Source organism: Humulus lupulus, chromosome 2 (genome assembly GCF_963169125.1).
Source record: "Humulus lupulus chromosome 2, drHumLupu1.1, whole genome shotgun sequence".
NCBI classification, from domain to species: Eukaryota; Viridiplantae; Streptophyta; class Magnoliopsida; order Rosales; family Cannabaceae; genus Humulus; species Humulus lupulus.
Window position 1 is genome coordinate 259,048,501 of NC_084794.1, and position 18,968 is coordinate 259,067,468.

General features: G+C 37.2%; 1 protein-coding gene and 1 non-coding gene across 2 annotated transcripts; one reads left to right on the plus strand and one right to left on the minus strand.

The window, feature by feature from the left end:
• Nucleotides 1–1,030: 1,030 nt before the first annotated feature.
• On the plus strand, nucleotides 1,031–1,345 carry LOC133815421 (uncharacterized). The gene has a single exon (XM_062248264.1). It carries the CDS (start codon nucleotides 1,031–1,033, stop codon nucleotides 1,343–1,345), a length of 315 nt encoding a protein of 104 aa, XP_062104248.1.
• A 14,814-nt stretch (nucleotides 1,346–16,159) lies between these two features.
• LOC133820682 (small nucleolar RNA R71) lies at nucleotides 16,160–16,266 on the minus strand. Its single transcript, XR_009887084.1, has one exon. It is a non-coding gene; the product is annotated as a small nucleolar RNA R71 (small nucleolar RNA).
• Between the last annotated feature and the right edge of the window lie 2,702 nt (nucleotides 16,267–18,968).

Here is an 18,968-nt window from a genome sequence, read left to right on the forward strand (position 1 = left end):
GAAGTTTACTAAAGACAACGTAGCAGAGTTGTGTGGCTCAAGTGTGGTGACAAGAATTCTAAATATTTCCATCACAAAGCCTCAGAAAAAAAGTAAAAGAATCACATTGGTGAATTGAATGATCAACATGGTACCATTCATAAATATCCAGAAGCTATTGCTTCAGTTATAACTCAGTACTTTGGTGATATGTTCAAGTCGGAGAGGCCATCTTCTGAGAAAATTGCTACGATCATCAACATTGTTCAACCTTGTATTTCGACATAGATGAATGAATCACTACTAGCTCCGTTTACTGCTGATAATATTGGTGCAGCGGTCAAAAGTGTGAACCTCATCAGGGCCCCGGGTACCGATGGGCATCCTGCTCTATTTTACCAAAAGTTTTGGGGCACGATTAAAGGTGGTATTATATAAATTCTCTCGGCATCCTCAATGATGATTCTCCACTGAATATGGTCAATGTAACTCTTGTTGCCCTCATTCCTAAAGTTAATAAAGTTGTTAATATGATGGATTTCAAACCCATTAATCTCTGCAATGTGGTTTATAAAATCATCTTTAAGTGTTTGGCTGATCATTTGAAGATGACTATGAACTTTGTTTTCTCAGCTTCTCAAGTACCTTTGTTAGTGGGAGGCTAATACATGATAATGCGGTCATCGGCTTTGAAGGAATTCATTGTATGAGAAAAGACAGATTTGGCTATGGAAAAAAATTGGCCATAAAGCTCGACATGTCAAAGGCTTATGATAGGGTTGAATGGAACTTTGTGGAGGCTATCATGCTGAAATTGGGGTATGATAGAAGATGGGTCCGAAAGATTATGAACTACATTTCATAGGTGTCTTTCTCCATCTTGATTAATAGCGAGGTGAAAGGGGAAGTGATCCCTGAGCATGGCTTAAGACAAGGTGACCCGCTGTCTCCCTATATATTTCTTTTCTATGCTAAGGTGCTTTCGTGATTGATTCAAGAGGCTTAAAGAAATGAGAGTATAAGGGGCTTGAGGTTTGGAGGGAATGGGACTATGGTTTCTCATTTATTCTTTGCAGGTGACAACATTATGTTTCTTGAAGCAACAAAAGAGGAGTGTGAGTGTCTGAAACAAATTTCGCGGGTTTATTCTAAGGCTACTGGGCAGGTTGTCAACTACAACAAGTTGGAACCTTGTTTTGGGAGCAAGATGGACCCCCAAACTCATGCTTCCCTTACTGAAATTTTTGAAGTCAAAACCACAGATCACTTTGAGAAATACCTTGGTATGCCTTGCTTCATTGGGCGTAAGAAGAAGGATATCTTCAAACACACCAAGGATCGTATTTGGAAAAAGCTCAAAGGCTAGAAAATATCCCTCTTCTCCTCTACTGGCAAGGAAGTTCTCACTAAAGCGACAATTCAGGCCATGCCTACTTATGTTATGAGCTGCTTCAGATTCTCCAAGAATATCATTAATTGTATCAATAGCCTTGCTGCCAAATTTTGGTGGGGTTCTACTAATAAAAAAAAGGAAGATCCACTGATGTAAATGGGAAAAGTTGTGCAAAAGTAAAGAAAGAGGGGAGCTGGGATTCAAAGACATAGAGCTCTTTAATCAGGCTATGTTAGCTAAGCAAGTCTGGTGCTTACTGCGCAATTCGAATTCGCTTATGGCTAAGGTTCTTAAAGATAGCTACCATCCCAACCTTAGAATTCTGAAGGCTAAAACTGGTTCATGTCCTTCCTTTATCTAGATATCATTTGGGGCAGAAGTATTATTTTAAGTGGCGCAAGATGGCGTATTGGGTCTGGTGAGAATGTGAGGGTGGTTGAAGATAAATGGATCCTCTCTGCCTTTAATTTCTCCTTCCTTGATAAGTCATTCCTCCCGTAGAATATTAAGGTGGTGGATTTGAGGCTTGCTTCGGGTGAGTGGGATGAGGAGTTCATTTAGAGGAATTTCTAAAAGGAAGATACAAAAATCATTCTTGGTATCAATCCTTGGGACATCACTATTGATGATAGAAAGATTTGGCACTTTAACAAAAAAAAGGTGAATACTCCGTTCGGAGTGGTTACAAGCTAGCAACCAATGATAGAGAAAGATTAGAAGGGTCGAATATGAAAGAAACCGAGAGCTGGTGGAAATTTGTGAGGAGTTTGAGTGTTCCCCCAGAAATTAAACACTTTTTATGGAAGTTATGCAATGCATGGCTTCCCACTACTGTGCTCTGTTTTGCAGGGGTATCAAAGGTGACAGTTGCTACTCCAGATGTGGTTTTGTTGTGAAAGAGGACTGGTTCCACGCTATCTGTTACTGAAAAAAGATAAAAAAAAATGTGGAAAGACTGTGGCTTAAAGTTGGACACTAAGGGGGAAGCTAACGAAGACTTGTTTGCTTTCTTGACTAGGATTGCCAAGCTGCTTCCAAAGGATAAATTTGAATTTTTTTCGTGACCTTGGCCTGGCAACGCTGGCACGCAAGGAATGAGAATATGTTCATAAACTTTGCGTCAGGAGCTGAGGAAATTATCGAGTGGTCTGCTCCCTACCTGCAAGAGTTCTGGGACAAAAACAGAAAGGTGAAGGTCGACCCTGTCTCCACCCCACCAAAATGGTCTCCGCCGAACTGTGGTGACCTCATCAACGTAGATGTTGTTGTTAACTCTTCTTCTGGCTGCTGCAGCAATGGGATATCATCAAGGACCATAGATGCATGGCTAGTGGTCTTCAAAGACACCTTTCTGGACCGCCCTTACTGCCATCTCGTGGCTGAGTTGCTGGCCATTCGAAGTGGCATCAGTCTTGCTAAGGATTGGAGTCTTCAAAATTGTTTTGTAGTTTCAGATTGCAGCATTTCCATGGCTATGTTGGGTAGGCCACCTGAACAAAGTGGCAATCTTGATCTTCTTGTGGCTGCTATTCAGAAAGAGGCATTGAGAGTTAATCTAAAAGGAATTAGTTTCAAGCCTGGGATGTCTAACTGTGTTGCTCACTAAATTGCTAAAGATGCTTTAATTTGTAAAGCTTCTAATTGTTGGGATGGGGATGCTCCCCTAATGGATGCCTTGGCTTTGCTTGAAGAGATGCCTTTTCCTGTTTAGTTGTTGTTGTTCCATTTTCTAAAAAAAAAAAAAAAAACCTAACTTAGTCTCTCCATTCACCAGTGCATCCCACAATTGCCATTCCTTCTTTACACTATCCCAATGATTCCTATATTGCTTCTGACCATAATCTCTATTCCTTGAAGCCTTGAAATTTTCCATAAGATTTTTCCAACCTTGCTTTCTTAAAAGTGTTGCAATTCTATTACCCACCCTTACTTGTTCCACAGCGAATTGAACCCAATTTTCATGTATTTTTGGATCCCATTTAGCTTTAGATTTAGTTTGCGAGACACCCTCAATTGACATCTATTCTAGCTAAAAATTAAAAATTAATGCTACACTAAATAAAACAAATATTATAATTATACTAATGAATTTAAATTATACAAATTGTAATTGTTTTTTAAACAAAATATTTTCATTAAAGATTTATGTAGATGACATAAAAAAGAAATACACACACAAACAAATCAATAAATTGATATATAAAATTTAGAATAAATATAATTTTTTTCCCCAAACTGATTCAAATCGTGCCCCCCAAATGATTCATGATGTTGAAAATTCCCCCTGAACTATACACGTACTGAAACGTGGGACATATATTAAATTTTGTCCAAAGTGGCTAGCAGAATGATGATGTGACATTTGCTGCTAATATGACAATGTCACGTATATAATAATTAGCAATTTTACACCCAAACTTTGACCACTACCACATTGTGTCCCTTGAAATTTTTAAAAAATTCTAATTTTTTTCTTAAAAAAAAAAAATAATTAAAACCTTAAAAATAATTTTAAAAAATTAAGAAAATAAAAAATACTGAAATTTTCAAATTATATAAACAATCTAAACAAACTAAAATATTTATTCAAACCGAAACCATAATACATTGAGGATAATTATGCTTTTAGACATTTTTAACTAAATTAAATAAACAACTAGCCATCCATGTGCATGAATTAACTAGAGCAATATTAAACAATGAAGAACAAAAACCAAATAAACACCACAGACACAATTTTCCAGCAACATATATATATATATATATATATATATAATGGAGTAATACAACACATTAGAAACATAAAGCATAGAACAAAATTGTAAACTCCAAAATTCTTACAGGAATGTGTCGGATGCAATGTGGTGAGAAAATAGTAGAAAATGATAATGGAAATATAGGGTTACAACTTACATGAATCTGTTAGATTAATTTAGGAGTAGTCTAGGAATTATAAAAATATTTAAATTTAGAAATTAGCTTATCAAAAATGTGTTTTTTTTAGAAGCTAAGATTAAAAAAAATCTTTTTATTTTTTACCAAACACTATCAAAAGTGATTTTCTAATTCTAAAAGCTAAAATAACTTTAAAATATTTTACCTCTATTTTATATATATCTAACAAATTATTGGTTGAATGAATTTTTTTGTCAACTTTATCCGAATATTACAAATATTTAACGGAATATATTTTTAAAACCAGTTAAAAAATAAAATAGCTAGATATTTAATAATTATATTAATATAAATTCAAATATTATAAATATTATTTTAATAATATTCAATATGTAATCCTAATTTTGTATTATTTTTTATCATTTATATATATATATTTATAATAACATGTTACTCATTTTAATTATTACTTAATCTAATTTATATAAATATATATGTACTCATATAATTAAATAATGTTAAATCATAAGAAATATTATAAATATATTATATACAGGTGTTATGTATGTAAAAAGTGTGAGTGCATAAGAAAGTAAAATAACATATTTCTTCTATCAAGAATAAAAAAACTTCTTCTCAAATTACTAAGTGCTTTGAAGAATATTATATCCAAATGTTTTGTTTCTTGAACAGGGGTATGTAGAGTATTTTGTAATTTAAAAATTATCATATTATTTATTTTTTTAAAACTATAGATAATCCTTTTGGTTTATTTTAAAAAAATGTATATGTTTATGTCATTTTTTTTATAATATATGACATGATTTATTTATTTAAAATTGATATGACAAATATAAAAACATAAATAAAATAAATTAATATATTTTCTAAATAAAACTAAGCAAGCCATCTAATAATGAAATAAATATGTGAAATTCAAAATTTCTCGAAATTATTATGAAAATCAGAAGCTCGCTAAAACTACAATATACACCGTCAATAAACAAAGGGAAATTTCATGGATGCGCTTCTTAATATAAGGAAATTTATTGATATGCCAACTGTAATGCCCCAAAATCCCTAATAAGGTTTATGACCTTGATTAAGAGGCCGAGAATACCATAATTGATTTATTATGTCATTAAATAATTATATGCATGTTTATGTGAATTATATTATAATATGATGATAAATGCATGCATATGGATCCATTTTTAATTATAAGGGCATTTTGGTAATTTGGCCTGTTGAGGGCGTGATTGTGTATTTTCATGCATGTGGGTGAATTATGAATAATACCACGTTATATGTGGATTTTTTCGAGCCATTCGGCATAAGACGATCTTTGAATGCAAGTTATCGGTCTGGTCATAACAGGATTAGTTTCGGGGCTCGGGGTGAGTCTCGAGGTAATTTGGTGATTAGAACATTGCTAGGAATTAAAGGGTAATGGGATATGATTTATTAGTATTTGGGAATATTGAGAATAACGGGAATTGGAGGGTGTTAATTATGATTAATGAAATAGGCGGGAAATGACAATTTTACCCTTGGAAGCCTTTCTAAGATTTTAAATGACCTAGGGGTATTTTAGTCTTTTGACCCTAAAGGATATATTCCAGCCATTAAAGCTTAGAAGGCTGTAGAAAACAGAGTCTCCTTATTCACCTTCTCCCGATCATCATTTCCTCTCCATTTCTCTTTGGATTTTGAAGCTTCTTTTGAGGAACCAAGCCAGGGAACCAAGCTTTGCTAATCTAGGGTTGTGTTCCACCATTGAAGAGGGTGTTAAGCTGAGATTGAGGTGACCACTAAGGAATTAAAGGATCGATCGTTCTCAAGGGTTGTTCTTAACGTATTTCTCACTCGAACCAAAGGTAAGAAAACTGCACCCAGTTTGTGATGCATATGATGCATGAGAAACATGTGGTTAGGGCATGCCATGAAGGTTGAATATGAGATTGATTAGAGCTTGAGTCTCTGTGTTTGTGCATGATCCTAATTATACTAGCAATTGTTAAGTAAGCATGTTGAATGCCCTACATTTGGATATTTGACATATGATATGTACTTGGTAGCATTGCTTACTTGTGCGTGGCACTGACTTACTAGTCAAAATCGGCAATGGTGTCAGAATTGACTGTGAAGCTGTGACTTACTAGTCAAGTTCGATAACAGTACTGAGCACTGGTCGTATGTTATTGACCTATGAGTCAGGAGCGGCATAAGCGTCATGAACGCAGAGCCGAAAAGATTAGATCTAATCGACATCTGCATTGAATGACTCATCATGAGCATTAATGTCAGACCGACCTCAAGTTCGATGAAAACTATAAGCGCTTGTCTAGTCTATGGCTAGTCACTCAAAGCCAGGGCTAGAAGACCTAGGTGACTGCATCGTCACATGGCTAAGGGTACGAAACCCACACTAGTGACTCCTTAGTCACTCATTTGGTTTAAGTTAGTGACTTACTCATCAGTCACTCATCTAAGGGTGCAGATCCCATGTTAGTGACTTACTCCTCAGTCACTCATTTGATTAGGGCTATAAGCCCCAGCATGGTTATCGGAACCTCCAGTGTTAATCACTCATCTGTTTAGGATTGACTTGTTAGTCATCCATACAGGAGGGCAGGGCCCATAACCATCATTATTTGAACTTATTTGCATGCATGATTAAGGCTATTATTGTTAGGCATGCACATTATGATTTGATGACATGTTATTACTGTTCATGAGCATATTGAATTTTCTTGCTGGGCTTTGGCTCACGGGTGCTACGTGGTGCAGGTAAAGGCAAAAGAAAGCTGGACCATCCTTGAGTTGGAGAGCTTAGGTAAATATGTGTACATATGCGACTGCTCGACCGCCACGGCCGAAGGTTGAAAGAGGAACTAGGGTTAAACCCTAATTTGCTGCTTAGGTCGGCTAGTTGTAAATATTTTGTTGTAATTAACCTTTAAATTATATTTTTGGGATCTCAATGTATACAGTAAATGTTTAGTGAAACGTTATATCTTAACCAAATTTTTTAACCCTAAATCGCTAATCATACTTAGTTACACGATTATGGCCAAATGACTCGACTAGCGAGTTTAGCACTATTTAAAATGCACACTGTAACGATCCTTGGAGTTTAGGGCGTTACACCAACATTATGGCTCATCCAAGAAATAGGCCATTTAGTAAAAATTGGACCATATTTCCCTTTTCATAAACATCCCGTATTTCTTTCTTTAACTCTCACTCTCACTCTTTCTTTCTCTCTTTCTCTCTACGATGGCACCACCACCACCATCTTCCTATGGCGGCCGAGTGTAACATGCTGGTCTTGAGGGAATGTTACAAGCTAGGATGGTGCTTGGTCAGATGCACGCGCAAGGGTGCGGGCTGGTGAGCATGTTGATGTCTAGTTTGTACGGCAGTGGCATTTTCGTAAATATCTTCAATATTGCCCAAAAATGGACGGGACTTGGTAGGTTTCATATTGAAGGGTCAATGAACGCAATGGTGCAATCTGATTTGGGAGATTTAGAGAATTGGCGAGTTGAGAGACAAATATGTCTCCCAAGCAAAAATCATATATGTTCTTGGTAGAAGGCTAAAATCTCAGAAGGCTCTTTGTAGGGGGAGCACCTGGTGTCAGCTCTCCACCACCCCCTGACACAGGTGCGTCAAGTGAGCTACTACTAGTTGGGAGGACTAGTAGGGCAGGCATATGAGGACTACGAGGGGACTCATATGTCTCTATGAGTAAGAGTACTCATGGACATTACCGGGCTGCACCAGTAGTGCGCCAAAGTGTGCTGCCAAAGGTTAATGGGTACGGTTCCCTTGGCTTGCTAGGATGTCGCTTGCATGGAACGTGGCCCAAACCTCTTAGAGATGTCATGGTGCACCATGGCCATGAGTCTCAACATGAGATGCCACAGGAAGTCATTCGTGGGACTTGCTAGCATACAGGGATTGAAGAGTGCGCAATGGTTGAGAAGGATAGAGGTCCAGTGTGTGCTACTAGTCTGGCAGCTAGTCTCGAGGGCCTGCCAACATGTGTAAAGGCATGGTGCCTTGAGGATTGGACCATGGATGTATGGGAGTCCTTGGTCTGTGACGTGAGCTAATCCAATAGTATCGAATGGGGCATGATGAGAGGTGTTGGCACGTCAGCTTGGTGTTGGCTCTTGGACACACATGCTACCTTGGCTTGCAAATGTCTGGGTGAGCATCGATGTTGGGATTTTCCTTGCCATAGTGAGAACCTATGGACAGTGTTAGTGTCTTGGCTAGATGGGCTTGATGCATGGTTGCACTCATAGATGCTTGAGAGCATGACTTAGAGGGAGTAGTTCGAGAGACGGAAGTGTGTAGAGGCATACGGTCGCGCGAAAAATGTGCCCATTGTTATTCAAATGGTTGGAAGGCTGACCTTGGCTCATAGGAGTCAAGGTGTTGCACGGGCATTTCCGCTGTCATCCCGTGACACCGAGCACCACCTCCCTACGCGCCACCACCATTAACATCTTTCTTGCCATTCGCGCTGCCACCTCCCACCACCATTGAAGCACCCCACCCAAAATTTCTATTCATTTTTAAAAAAATTTAATGATGAAAAATCTAATCCAAGACTTAAGACACTAATTTATAGATTTCGAACACTTATGTAAAAGATTTTTTGGTTTTATTTGAATTTTTTTCAACTCTAGTGTAACGCCCTGGTTACCCCAGAACAGTTACGGTGGACAGTGAACCAGAAATTTGACTCGCTACCCGAGTCCTTTGGCTAAAAACGTGATCTAGGTACTATTAACAGGTTAAGGTGAAAAACCAGTAAAAAGGAAAGGGTACATTTCATTAAGTTAATAAACTGCTCATGAGCCTTTTAAAATGTTTACATGTAGTTTGTAATACAAAAGAGTTGCTACAGTTCCAAATATACAATCCCCGCCGGCCTAAGCGGCAAAAATAGGGTAAACCCCTAGTCCCTCTGAGAACTCCTTGACCGTGGCAGTCAACCGGCCCTGTATGTACATCACGTCGCCCAAGCTCTCCACTCAAGGCTGGCCAAGCTTTTCCTTTCCTTTACCTGCACCACATAGCACCCATGAGCCAAGGCCCAGCAAGAAAACATAATAAAACATGATATAATATCAACAACGATCATAATAACCATCCAGGACTATCAGTCCAACAAATAGGTGACAATAGCCAAAAGTCACAATAATGAGCATCGCTCCCTCTAGCCATGTGACGATAGGGTCACCAGGGCTTAACTGATAGGTGATTTCTTTCATAAGCTTGTTCAGGACAGGTGCATGGTGATTGGTCACCAACATAACCTTCCTCACGACTCTAGAGTCGAAACTACGGACAACATCCCTTAGCCACGTGACAAACGGTCACCGGGGTCATACACCTTGGCTATAGTCATCTGGTCGTAGACCAGGCAAGCGCTTATAAGTTCTTCGACCTTAGGGTCGGTCCCGCATTAATGCCATAGAGCCATTCAATGCGTGGTCATCGACTTTAGAGTCGGTCCCTGACTAGTCAGTGTCTCAAACAGGTAATCAGCGTTCACTAGCATTTAACATGCAATCCATGTCCACATAAATCAACCAACATGCCTCAATATCCAACCATGCATGTCATATACCTGTACAGGGTGCAACTGTATTCATACACTGTTTTCTTACCTCTGGTTCGAGTGAGAATTATTATATGAACGACCCCTGAGAACGATCAACCTTTAAATTCCTTGACGGTCACCTGGTCATAACCAAAATATAGGATTCATCAATAAAAATGACAACTGAGGGTTCCTAAACCAAGATCTAGCCTCTGGGACATCAAACATAACTCAACTAGGTACTAGGTTCAACCCCGAGGCCTAAGGTTTGAATCCCCAAGCTAAAAACATGCTTTTGGTTAAATCTGCCCTGATGGGTCGCTGCTCACCAGAGCCATGCCGCGGCTCACCCTCCTGACAAGGCCATTTTCACATTTTAAGCCATCATAGGCTGCGACACGCCATAGACAGGCCGCGACTCATTACACAAAACAACCAAGAACCAGCACGCACCAGCCAACTCTCCCCTGCGTTTTCCCTTGGAACTAACCCTTCAAACCAACTCCAAACCTCCTCCAAACACTCAATTAAACCCCCAAATAACACCCATAGCTCACCCTCATCAAACCCCAATCAAAACAACACAAAAACCTCCTTTGATTCTCACTTCCCACATCAAAACCATGAATTGAAAACTAAAACGAAAACAGAGCACTAGCTGAAACCAAAGGCTAAAACTCACCTTGAAACCGGTTTTGGACCTCCCTCACAAGCTAAATCAAGTCTCCAATCCAGCCCTTAAGTTTCCCTAGCTTGAATCTCCACCAAGAACTCAAAACCCTCAAAGGAGAAGTGAAGAAGATGATGTACGGGAATGGAGGAGGCAAACCCCTGTTTTTGTTATGTTTATTCCACCACCTTCTACAGCCACTTAAGTCTCATATATCCACCCCTAAAATGACCAAAATACCCTTGTGTCGTCCTAAGCCTTCCAAGCTACTATAGGGGTAAAATTGGTACTTTCCGCCTATCCCGTTAATCATAATTAACGCTTCCCAATTTCCGCTAATCTCAATATCCTCAAACATCAATAACTCATATCCCGTTACCCTAAAATCCCCGGTAACGCTATAATCACAAATATCACCCCGAGACTCACCCCAAGCCCCGAGCTCAAACCTGTTATGACCAAACCGATAAATCATGTTTAAAGATCGTCTCATGTCGAAATACTCGAACCAATCCACATTATAATGTGGTCTCACAATATATCATTAACATGCTAACAAATATTCAATTATACCCTCAACGGGCCAAATTACCAAAACACCCCTGTAAACAAATGTCGACTCACATGCATGCATTTAACATCATATTATAATATAATTCTCATAAACATGCATAAACACACTTAATGGCATAATTAAACAGTTATGGCCCTCCCGGCCTACTAATCCAGCCATTAACCATAATAGGGAATCCGGAGCACTACATCTAGAACCTTGAAAAATTGCATAAAAATGATGTCTAACGATGTCGTTGCGATGGTGCCTTGAAAACATAGTTTTTGGCAACAAAAAAAATGATGCCTAACGATGCATAGCGATACTGATGTGATGCTCATGCCATGGTGCCTTGAAAACATAGTTTTAGGCAACAAAAAACGATGCCTAATAATACTGATGCGATGTTGGTGCGATGCTAGTATGATGGTGCATTGAAAACATGGTTTTTGGCCAAAAATGATACCTAACGATGCTAATGCGATGATGTTGCGATTTCGGTGCGATGGTGCATTGAAAACATAGTTTTTGGCAAAAACAATGCATATCAATATTAATGCGATGCTCATGCGATGGTGCATTGAAAACATAGTTTTAGGCAACAAAAAATGATGTCTAATGATGTTGATGCGATGCTGGTGTGATGCCAGTGCGATGTTGCATTGAAAACATAGTCTTTGGCCAAAAACGATACCTAACGATGCTAATGCGATTAAGGTACGATGCAAGTGCGATGGTGCATTGAAAACATGGTTTTTGGCCAAAAAAAAATTATGCATTTGTGATGCGTATGCGATGAGTATGGGATACATTCACGAAATCTTGATTTTTGGCAAAAACGATGCATTTGCGATGTGTATGCAATGCAAATACAATACATTCATGAAATCTTGATTTTTGGCCAAAAACAATGCATTTATGATGCATTCGTGGAAACTTGATCTTTTGGCTCAAAATCATGCAATTGCGATGCATTTCGATACAATTGCGATGTATTCATTGAAAACTTGATTTTTGGACAAAAATCATGCATTTGTGATGCAATATCGATACTCTGTGCTGAAATTTGACGAAAATTTTGGTGAAGCATAACATTTTGCATAGATGTTAGTCTTAGTTGAGTTTTTTTAATCTTAGTATTTTTTTTTCTAGATTTACACATTTAGAATGTTTATAGCCTTAAAATTTTGATGTATAACACAAAAAATTAATCATGGGTGCTTCAATGGTTATATGTTTCTCTTTTCTTTTTGTTTTCAGATGATCGTGAGTAGAGATGATGAGAAATGAGAGAAAGAGACAGTTTTTGAGAGAGAAAGAAAGCTTGCCACCATGGGAAGGTGGTGGTGGTGCTGCCATGGTAGAGAGAGATGACAATACGATGGCAGGGGAGGGAGAGAAAACAATATGTTAGAGAGAAATGTATTTTTTTAATGATTGGGGCAATATGGTCGAATTTTTACTAAATGACCTATTTTTGGGATGAGCCATAATATTGGCATATCAATAAATTTCCTTAAGAAGCATATCATACTATTTACTAAGAGACTATAAGTCGTCTTATGGAAATTCGTATGACCTTTTGATAAAATTCCACACCACTCCTATTTGTTATTTCCTTTTTTACCTTCACATGTATATATCCCATAAACCTTTCTATTTGTCATTTAGCTCAAGTGGAGAGTTTGATTATTTTGTTGCCAAAATCATTAACTAAGAAATATATATATAATACATCTCTCTTTATATTTATATGTATATAACTTTAGGCTTTTTAATCAGTTTAAAATATTTAAAGAAATTAATTTTACTTTTGTAACATCTTCCTAATCTAGGACCGTTACAATGTATAATTAAATAGTGTTTAACTCGCTAAATGAGTCATTTGGACTTAAAACATGTAATTGAAACTAACCACATGTTTAGGTACTGAAATTTTCGGTCCAAAGTCAACCATTTCATTAAAAGAATTTGATTTCAATATATGGAATCCAATAGAGTTTAAAACGGTTACAAACTCAAAATGTATATAAAAACCTACCTAGGCGGCAAAATCAGGGTCCAATCCTAGTTCCAACCAATAACCTCGGTCGTGGGGAACGAGCAGGTCGCATATGTACACTCTGCCCCTGAAGCTCTCTAGCTCATGGATGGTCTAGCTTTTCTTTTCCTTTACCTGCACCATTTATCACCCATGAGTCGAGGCTCGGCAAGAAAACATAATAATACTTGTAAGCAGTAAATCATTAGATCACATGATCATAATTAGCATGCCTAGCAGTAATAACCCTACTCGTGCATACAATCAATCCAGATAAGTGACTATAGAGTCACACCAGGGCCCCTTTCCCTATTCCCTGTATAACCATCCTTAGAGTTGGCCAAGCGTACCTGGCGCTTATTATTTCAAGCGAGCTTAGGGTCATTCATGTGTATATCACACTTTTTGGTTAGCTTAACACATCGGTTAGCGTTCAACACGCTATTGCTGCCATTGACTCATAAGCCGAGTCTTTAAACCCTTGACTTATAACCCAAGCTTATAAAACTTCGACTTTTAAGCCGAGTCTTTTAAACCTTCAACTTATGAGCTGAGTCTTTTAACAAGATATATCCTTGACTAATAAGCCACGCTTTTCATCAGAAATCATAGATGAATCCTTAACTTATAAGTTGAGCTTTAGTTAGATACCATAGATAGAGCCTCGAATTATAAGTCGAGCTTTTCAATCGAATATAATCGATAAGCTCTCGACTTATAAGTCGATCCTTCCAATCAGATATAATAGGTAAATCTCGACTTATAAGCCAAGCATTTCAATTAGATATACAGACAAGCAATTATTACTTAACACAAGGAAATAGAGCGCAATTAACATGTTTAATAAACATTCTCAGCATAGTGATAACCATGTATTATAATTTGGCCAAGCCTTAAACACAGGCCTGGTGCAGTTTTCTTACCTCAAGTCCTGAGTAAATAGTGTTTGACGACCCCCAAGTACGGTCCTTTCCTCCCGAGCCTAACAGTTCACCCTAGTGATAAACGAGTTTTAGGCTCGTTTATGGTCTAGTTTTTAGGTTGGTTTTCGTTAGTTTAGGGTTATTTTATTGCGGAATTATGCTCGTTTGTTCATGTTTCAGGTTTTCCATGATGAGTTGGTGAAAAGAGTGGAATGAAGTGAAAGTGGAAGAAAACGGAGTTAATTTGGAGAAAATTATGTTTTTCGGGAGCAATATGTCCGAGTTTTGATACTGTCAATAGCGCTACAGCGCTATCAAAGTGGCGCCACAACGCTAGGAAGGATATGATGGAGCCTGTTGAATCTATAAGTAGCGGCCCAGCACTACAAAGCAAGCGCTATCAAGACCAGCAGAGCAGTGCCCCAGCGCCACATCAAGGGCGCTACAGTGCTAGTGAAACAGTTTTTAGTGCATTTTTTGCTTTGACTATAGTGCTACAGCGCTCAATACATAGCGGCACGGTGCTATAAACGCGTTTTTCAGATTTTTAGCCACTTATTGAAGGAGAAAATGGTATTTTCACTTGGGAACCTGGGAAAAATATTTAAGGAACATTATTCTGCGATTTTTGATAAGCAGTTTAGTTTGAAAAACCCTAGATTTAGAAAAGGCTGCTATAATTAGATTTTTTTTTCATATGAATTCTTTAGGTTATTTTCTATGAATAATTATTTGAAGTTTATTTTCATCATGTTATCTATGAACTAATTTCTTTTATCTAGGGATTAATGTAGTCACTGAGATTTCTATTTAATTTTATTATGATATTCTATTGATACTTCTTCTCTATTCTGATCTATATGATGTTTGTTTAATGTTGGTAAATACTTGATCACTATTTACTTGATTTAATGGTTTTGATTCAAAATTCGTAAGATGAGAATAGAATATGCTATTATTATATAGACATAGGTTGCATATTGGACGAAAGTACCTGTATGAGTTGTGTAGCAATTAGGGTTCTTTGCTTAATGCCTTCTATATGTTCAAGTTTATCACAGAAATGTGGAAAACCTACATGTAGACTGAGATCTTATATCTTGAAAAAGAATAGGAATCGATTATATTAACCTGCTATTAGAATAGGAAGAAGAGATTTAGAATTGATTAGTAAAATTAATAGAATGAAAAACTGATGAAATTAATTCCTAGGCTATTTAGTATTGATTTTGAATTAGTTGATTCATTGTTTTGCTTATAGTTATTTAAATTTTGTTCATAATTTAGAGTATTCATTTTAATTTTAATTATTCATTTAAGTTTAAATTCACCAAATAGAAAGTTAAAGAACAATTAGTGGTATTTGGAAAACAGTCTTCGTGGGATCGATACTCTACTTATCATATATTACTTGAATTGACCACGTGTATTGCGTGCTAATTTTCATAGATCAAGTTTTTGGCGCCATTGTCAGGGACTTAATTTCCAATATCACAGTTAATTGTTGTTTGTTCTAATTTGGTTGTTTTATTTTATTTTATTTATGTTTAACATTTATTTGGATCTAGGTTCTGTGTTTCAGGAATTGTTGGTAGATGCGAAGAAATAGACAAAATGAGATTATACCAATAGATTTGGAAATTGAAAAAATGTGTAGACAGAAGCGAAAAATAAAGAGGAGATTGGAGTTTACCATGGCTGACAATTTGGGAAATGGTTTTAATAATGCTGCAGAGGTTCCAAGGGCGCAAGGACCAAGAACATTGAGAGACTATGTACTTCCTACTGTTACAGGAGTGCATTCATGCATCAAACCTCCAACCATTGCTGCAAATAATTTTGAGATTAAACCAGCAATTCTTCAAATGGTCCAATTTACACATAGCTAATTTTCTGGAGTTATGTGCTACGTTCAAGATGAATGGGGTAAGCGATGATGCTATAAGATTGAGACTATTGCCATTTTCACTAAGGGATAGGGCGAAGAGTTGGTTGATATCCTTACAGGCAAATTCTATCACTACATTGGAGGAGTTAGCTCAGAAGTTCCTTGCCAAGTTCTTTCCTCCAGCGAAGGCCACAAAACTAAGGGGAGAGATCAATAATTTTTATTAGATGGAAGGGGAATCACTGTATGATTCTTGGGAGCGATTTAAGGAGTTGTTAAGGAAGTGTCCACATCATGGTATAGAAAAGTGGATGTTGGTGCATAATTTTTACAATGGGTTGAATGGAATAACTAGAACAATTATAGATGCTGCAGCAGGAGGTGCTTTTATGAGTAAGAGTGCTAATGAGGCGTATGAGCTATTAGAAGAGATGGCGATGAATAATTATCAATGGCCAACTAAAAGGGGACAACCAAAGAAGGTGGCTGGAATGATGGAATTGGACGCTATATCAATGCTTACAACTCAAGTAGCAGCCTTGGCAAAGCAACTACAAAAGACTACACTCCCATCTCAAGCTATTCAAGTTCAAAACCTTTGTGAATTGTGTGGTACAACCCATCCACCCAACCAATGCCCTTCTCTTGATATGAATAACATGCCTATGGAAGAAGTTCAAGCTCTAGGGAATTACCCGAGACAACCCAATAATCCCAATTCCATGACCTACAACCCAGGTTGAAAGAACCATCCTAATTTTTCATGGTCCAATACTCAAAACACTCAACAACCTTACCCTCCACCTCAACCACAATATCAACCTTCCCAAAATAAACCACCATATCAACAACAACATTCATACTAGCAACCTCCACCTGGATATTATCAACCACAAAATAGACCACCACACCAAATGCCAATGAAACCAGCTGAACCCCAACTTGATGCACTTAACAAATTTATGACTGAAACCAGGGCGTCCATAAGGAGTTTGGAGACTCAAATAGGGCTGTTGGCTACTTTAATGTCTAATAGAGCTCAAGGAAATTTTCCTAGCACTATAGAAGTTAATCCTAAAGAACAATGTCAAGCTATTACTTTGAGGAGTGGAACAAGGTATGAAGAGCCAAAGAGGAATCAGTCAGAAGAAGAAGGTCATAAGGGAAATACACAAGGTGTTATATTATTTCATATAATATAATATTAGATTAAATAATGTGACAAAATGTGATTTGTCACACCTTGTAACATATTATTGAGAGTCACAAAATTGAACACATGTGTGTGCCTAAATGTGACATATTTTGAAGTTACAAAATCAATTACAAATTTGTAACTCCCAAATATTACCCAATAATGTGTATATTATATATTACACATTTGAGATTGGATTTCATAAAGCCATATGAGAAATGGCTGATAGAGATGTGATTTTAACTCCCATATTGTGTATGGAAGTTACAAAATCAAGTGGGAATAAATTGGAACGTTTTGGAAAAAAAATAAAAAATTGGTTCCTGAAAATGACCAAGGGCTGCGGCGCTTGTTTCAAGCACCGCGGCCCTAGTGGCTGACAGCTTCATACAAATTCCGTTTTTATCCAATTTTGAACGTTTCCAACAGCCAAGTAACTCCCAAATCTCTATTTTAATTCCATAAAACATCCAATTAATCATTGGTAACAGCCATGGGGTTGGTGGAATTTGAAATTCAAATGGTGTCTCGAAACTCTATAAATAAGAGCCTAATGCTCACTTGTAAGACACACCATTTTTCATCCACAAAGCACTTGGCTGAAAAATACACCTTGAGGCTTGATTATTCCAGAGAGCTATTTCCTTGAGAGATCCCTTAGTGCTTAGAGAATAGGGGGAAATAAGCTTTTGGACAAAGGTTTTGAACCTTGTTCAAGTTGGTGATCCCCATTACTCTACACTTTGGTTGAGTGTGAGTTTATGTTTTTCATTGATCTTTTCATTCAGTTGTTCTTCTTGTATTATTATTGTTTTGAGTTTGTAATCCTCTTCTTCTATTTCTATTTACATATTTATTGGTATCTCTTGTTTTAGAGTTTTAGTTCTAATAATTCTCTTCTTTCTCTCTTTTCTACATTTACTTGTATTGTTGGTCATTGAGTTGTAAACCTATTTATCTATCATCTTGTCCATTGTATTCTTTGCATAGAGTTGTATTTTTGGTTTTTCCACTTTTCCATTGAGCAATAAAATATATTCTCTAACACAAGGCATAGAAGAAGAGAAGTTTAATGAAGAAAAGGTTACTGAAGACCTTAACAAGAAAGAAGTGGTACCACCTGTGAGCATTGACCATCATGTTAGAATTCCATATCCACAAGGGCTCCGTAAGCATAATCTGGATAAGCAGTTTGCAAAGTTTTTAGAGGTGTTCAAGAAGCTACATATTAATATACCGTTCATAGAAGCATTAGAACAGATGCCCAGCTAAGTGAAGTTTATGAAGGAGATTTTGTATAACAAGAGAAAGATGGGTGGCTATGAAACAATAGCATTAATAGAAAAGTGTAGTGCTATATTGCAAAGGAAACTTCCTCAAAAGTTAAGAGATCCTGGTAGTTTTACTATTCCATGCACGATTGGGGAGTTTGAATGTAAGCATGCACTTATTGATTTGGGGACAAGTATTAATTTGATGCCTTTGTCGGTATTTTGTAGACTTGGTTTGGGTGAAGCTAGGCCAACCACAGTAACATTGCAGCTGGCAGATAGATCTATGAAGTATTCATGTGGTATTATAGAAGATGTGTAGGTGAAGGTGGATAAGTTTATATTTCTAGCTGATTTTATAATTCTTGATATGGAGGAGGATGAGAATGTTCCTATTATTTTGGGGAGGCCATTTTTAGCAACTGGGCAAGCATTGATAGATGTGCAAAATGGAGAGTTAAGGCTAAGAGTACAAGGGGAAGAAGTAGTATTTAATGTGGTCAAGGCTATGACTTATCCTAAAGCAAGTGACAATTG